Genomic DNA, 5,020 nt, shown 5'->3' on the forward strand with positions numbered 1-5,020 from the left:
GAACAGTGGCGGGATTTGGTATTTGCGGCAATGAGCTTTCGAGTTCCTAACGCCTAATAATAATAATTATTATTATTATTATAAAATATCAATAAAAATGATAAAAAATCTATACAAATAATGAAAAATTTAATAAATCTTGAAATGAACGACTAAAAAAACAAAATAACACATAACTGTTAAACAACACTTTAAAATGTTTCACATCTCGAAATAAATTCTGTAACTTTTAATATCTACATGATAAGTATCAAATTCTTCTTTTATAATCTTTATTTGAAATAAACAAAGAAGAAGAATAATTGACAATAATTAACAAGAAAAGTGAATAATAATGTTAAATACTAGAGAAAGGTCGCCGATTCTGACATAACACTCCATTTTAGACAATACTTTTTAAACAAAAACTAAAAATAAAACTTCAGAAACATAAATACAAACTAGAAGATTTTGTCTATCAGATGAGATAACAGTTTTTATAATACAGTTTGCAGGTGCTAAAAGGTTTGTCGGATTATCGCCGTATCGTGATCCATTGCTAATGGCAATGTTTTTCGTGAATCTTGTCGTTCGCTTCATTTCTTTTTCTCTCTCAGGGCGAGGAGTACACTCCATATCAGTGCGCTCCTTATCCTGTTGAAGTAAATATGGCAAAGTTCACGAAACTTTCTTTTCCGTTTTAATTTTAAATCAAATTTTTTATTAAATTTTAATCGATTTTTGTTAAAATTTTGTTAAAAATTTGCATTAAGATTTTCAAGAAATTATTTATTTTTATTTTTTTAAGAAAACTTAATTTAAATTATAATAAAATTATAATTTGTGATTAATAAATATTATTTAGTACACCTAATTATAGCTCGTTTAATGTATTGACCTAAGTTTTACTATTTATTAATTTGTTATACGAGAGAAAAGAATTGATATTATTTATATTGTAATATTAATTTTGTTAATTAATAATAATATTTGATGTTTTTTAAAAAGGTGTCATGCGTGCTCGAAGGCATTTAGTCAAGCGGCGAATCTAACCGCGCATGCGAGAACGCATTCTGGCGAAAAACCTTTCCGATGTCCAGTGTGTGATAGAAGATTTTCACAAAGCAGCTCAGTAACCACGCATATGAGGACGCACTCGGGTGAACGGCCCTACAGGTTTGTATTTGAATTTTTTCTTTAGAATCAACTAAAAGAAAATCGATATAAATCCTTAAATGTCATCTGAATAAGAGTATTTACTTATAAATTACAGAGACCTCCAGATTAATTCTTAATATACACATTTACAAATTATATAAGAGTTATTAGAGATGTATTCCAATCAAAAGAAATAATTACTGATTGTTTACTGAGTACTTTATTTTGCTGAATGCAGTCCATATGTTAACAAATAATTTCGAAATATAAAGTAACTTATAAAAGACACTATTAGTTATCATGACATCTAAAGCTGTCAAATCGTAATATTTGCTTGATATAAAAGCTTTGCAATCTGTACTTACAAAGTTTGAAATTTCAGACAAGTATATTATATGAAAAAACAATGGCAAATTTTTAGAACCAGACCTAGATCGATACAAAAAGTACATTTGAGAATATACGCGTATTTACATGCGATATCGATGTAATATATAATAATACGCGATGTTTCGTAAATCATGTATGTAAATCACATTCAATCAATAAAATAGATGATTCCGTCGAAACTTAGTCTTCACTTTAGAACTCCCTTAAATTTATTTAGAATTATTAATTTTTGTTTCGATATTCTTCATTTTTCTAGGTGTCGATTCTGCAAGAAAGCATTCTCCGACAGCTCGACACTTACCAAGCACCTGCGTATACACTCCGGTGAGAAACCATATCAGTGTAAACTGTGTCTGCTTAGATTCAGTCAAAGTGGTAATCTCAATAGGCACATGAGAGTCCACGGCGGTTCCTTGACGTGACACAATCCTTCTGCACCAGTACAATCTGCGATGATGATAATTGACGACAGTAGTGCTGCACATTCATTGTCCAGATGCTGTCGAATACCTGTGATTCGATTAGGAACAAACTCGCCGGAAAAATAAAACGCAGAAGCAACCTCCAATATATATTATATAGTTGATTTCGATTTAATTTATTAATTTAACATATATTTTAAAAAAACTGTTTTAACAAACAGCTTAAATCAAAAAATTGTTACAAATAAATATGAATAATTTTCTTGCACATGATAGAGAGAATCTCTATTTATGCTAGAAAAAAATTTGTAAACTCACAAACAGTAAATTATATATTCCTATTATAGAAGAAATCAATGTAAAATTTTATAATTATTTTGTAATTAAATTGTAGCAAAAATATAATTCAAATTATATTATAAATTATGCCAAGAGAAAGGATATGTTTTTTGTAATTATAGAAAATTATATCACCTCCAAAACATTAAGTATAAATTCAATAAAATTCTCTAATGGATAATTATACCAAAAAAAAAATATTAAATATCATGCATTGATGATATATTTACTATTTTTAATATTGTCAATTTGTAACAAAGATATGCTTTACCTACAGCATATATTTTGAAATTTTATTTAGATTTATTATTTCTCTTACATCCATTACGAGGTGTGATTTAAAAGTAAGGGCTAATCGGTCTAAAATATGTAAATTATTATAAATTGCATAATATAATACAGAAAAAAGTAATTAAGTTTTATGACTGTTAATATATCTGACTTTAGTATTAATAAATAAAAATATATAAATGAGACAAAAGCTTTAATGTAAAGTCTAATGCAAGTTGAAAATAGCTGAATTTTCATAACAGATTTGTCAAAGCAAAAATATAGAAAAGCTGATGCACAAATAGTGTTTAGAAAAAAATCATTGACTACGTAAAAAAGGGGTAATTCTTACGATTAATAAAATATTTCTATTCAACTGATTTTTTCTAATAATCATTCGGCCTTTAGCTTTAAAACGCATCTTGTATAAAAAATATTTAAAAAGGGCATATCTCTCAGTTATAAATGTTTTTTTCTTCTTTTTATAAAGATTATTTTTCAGTTGCGTCATAAATATAATAAATTTTACAAAATCAAGTCGATGGAAACATCAAACAAGTTCACAAATCAAGCAGTGATATCTTTTTATGATTAGCAAAGAATCGCTTCTAATCACAAATTTGAATGTGCTTTTATATACTGTGTTTTGTACGTATATCAATCAGGTTGGGATGTATACACAAATTGGGATAAATAAAAAAATTCAAATGTGCGACATATCTAATATAACATACCGCAAAGCAAAACTGCGTTAACATTATTGTACAAATATTGTATTTATTATAATTATTATTAATTATAATAATAATGTTGCTCGTTTATCTCGACATCATCTTCTCAATTAATTATTCTATCGTCATCGAGTGTGGTGAATGACTCTTCTTATTTTTTGTTGTAATTCGCTTCTCTTTTGTTTATATTTCACTCTTTTTAGTTGTTTATAATCGTAATGAATGAATGAAAATGAGTAATTTTGGTGCTGTCAATTTTCTCTCGTCGAGAAAAGAAAAATAAGATGAAATAAAATGAAAAAAAAAAAATGAATATTACAGAATAATCTTCTACCTATACATATATTCGCATAAGAAAAACTCATTGATTAAAAAAATTATTATCAATTAAAAGCAATCTATCTTATTATTTCTTTCGTTCGCTCGCTTATTAATAGTTCCATAATATCAAGGATTTCTTCTTCGCTTTTCTTTTTTTAGGGAAAGAAATATTCGAATAATCCTTTTTTGCGTGTCAATTCAAAATTATCTTTTCGCAATTAAAATTATATATGTATAAATGAAAACATGTCTCTCCGTAGTTTCTTCTTCTCAAGTAGAATAGTTCTATTTTCTCGCTTTCTCGTTCCTCATTCTTTCTTTCTCTCTTTCTCGCTCGCTCGCTCATACATACACAGACACGCGCGCACGCACACGCACATACACACACATACGCACATGCACACACATACCCACACGCGCGTACCCATACGCGCGCGCACACACATACACACACACACACACACACACACACACATTTATATATATATATATATATATTTAAAAGTAATATTCTTGCAAAAAAATATGTATAATGTTTCTCTACGTTATGTAGATACGACTGCGTCAAGATGAATTAGTTCTGCACATTTCTTTTTTCTCTTCCTTCATCTAAGCAACAAGCTTTTAATTCAAGATCATCTTGTCGTGCAGTAAACGTATCTTATGTATTTCTTGTGTTTATGTATGTAACGTATTCTATTAAAAAATGAGTGCATGATCTCTCACACGCTCTATATATGTATATGTATGAAAGTGTTTTGTGTGATGCTTTATGTTCCTTCTTTCTTTTCTCTTGTTTTTTTTCTCTCTCACTCTCCTCTGTTTCTATGTATCTCGTGTTATTTTCCTCTTTTTCGGATTTCTATCTCGTGTGTGTGTGTGCGTGTGCGTGTGTGTGTGTGTGTGTGTGTGTGCGCGCGCGCGCGCGCGCGCGTACACGCATCATGCGCGCATGTACACACACACACACACACATACACACGCACGCACGCACACACACACACACACACATGTACGTACGTATGTATGTATGTATGTATATATATGCACACACACACATACACACAACACACAAATATATATGTACATAATGCATATATATGTATGTATATCTCCGAGACTACATCAGATTTTTATCTAAAGTCGAAATTGGAATGATTTTTTTCGCGTTTTCTCGCTCGGAGAAAAACTTGATCGCGGAAGTGTACACGTTGCATCCTGGAGGCTTCCACGATAACCAAACTCAGTCTAGTCTTTTCTTTCTTCTTATTCGGAGTACTTTTAACCCAATAAAGGCCATGATACATTATAAAGAATATAATTTTTTAAATAAATTATAATAAATTAATAAAAGAAATTTTAATAGAAAAAATTGTTGGAGACTGATACAAAAAATTTTTAATTTTTACA

The 5,020-nt window shown here is 29.2% G+C and overlaps 1 protein-coding gene across 1 annotated transcript in view; it reads left to right on the top strand.

Moving 5' to 3' along the window:
* Nucleotides 1-2,084, top strand: part of LOC108755020 (protein glass-like) — a 7,827-nt gene extending 5,743 nt beyond the window's left edge. The window contains exons 5-6 of the mRNA XM_018497728.1: nt 988-1,155; nt 1,784-2,084. Of these exons, the coding sequence (XP_018353230.1) occupies nt 988-1,155; nt 1,784-1,949 (334 nt within the window). The 3' untranslated portion in view covers nt 1,950-2,084. The remainder of the gene's footprint in view (nt 1-987; nt 1,156-1,783) is intronic.
* Nucleotides 2,085-5,020: the final 2,936 nt, after the last annotated feature.

The sequence above is a fragment of the Trachymyrmex septentrionalis genome, unplaced genomic scaffold (genome assembly GCF_001594115.1).
Source record: "Trachymyrmex septentrionalis isolate Tsep2-gDNA-1 unplaced genomic scaffold, Tsep1.0 scaffold83, whole genome shotgun sequence".
NCBI classification, from domain to species: domain Eukaryota; kingdom Metazoa; phylum Arthropoda; class Insecta; order Hymenoptera; family Formicidae; genus Trachymyrmex; species Trachymyrmex septentrionalis.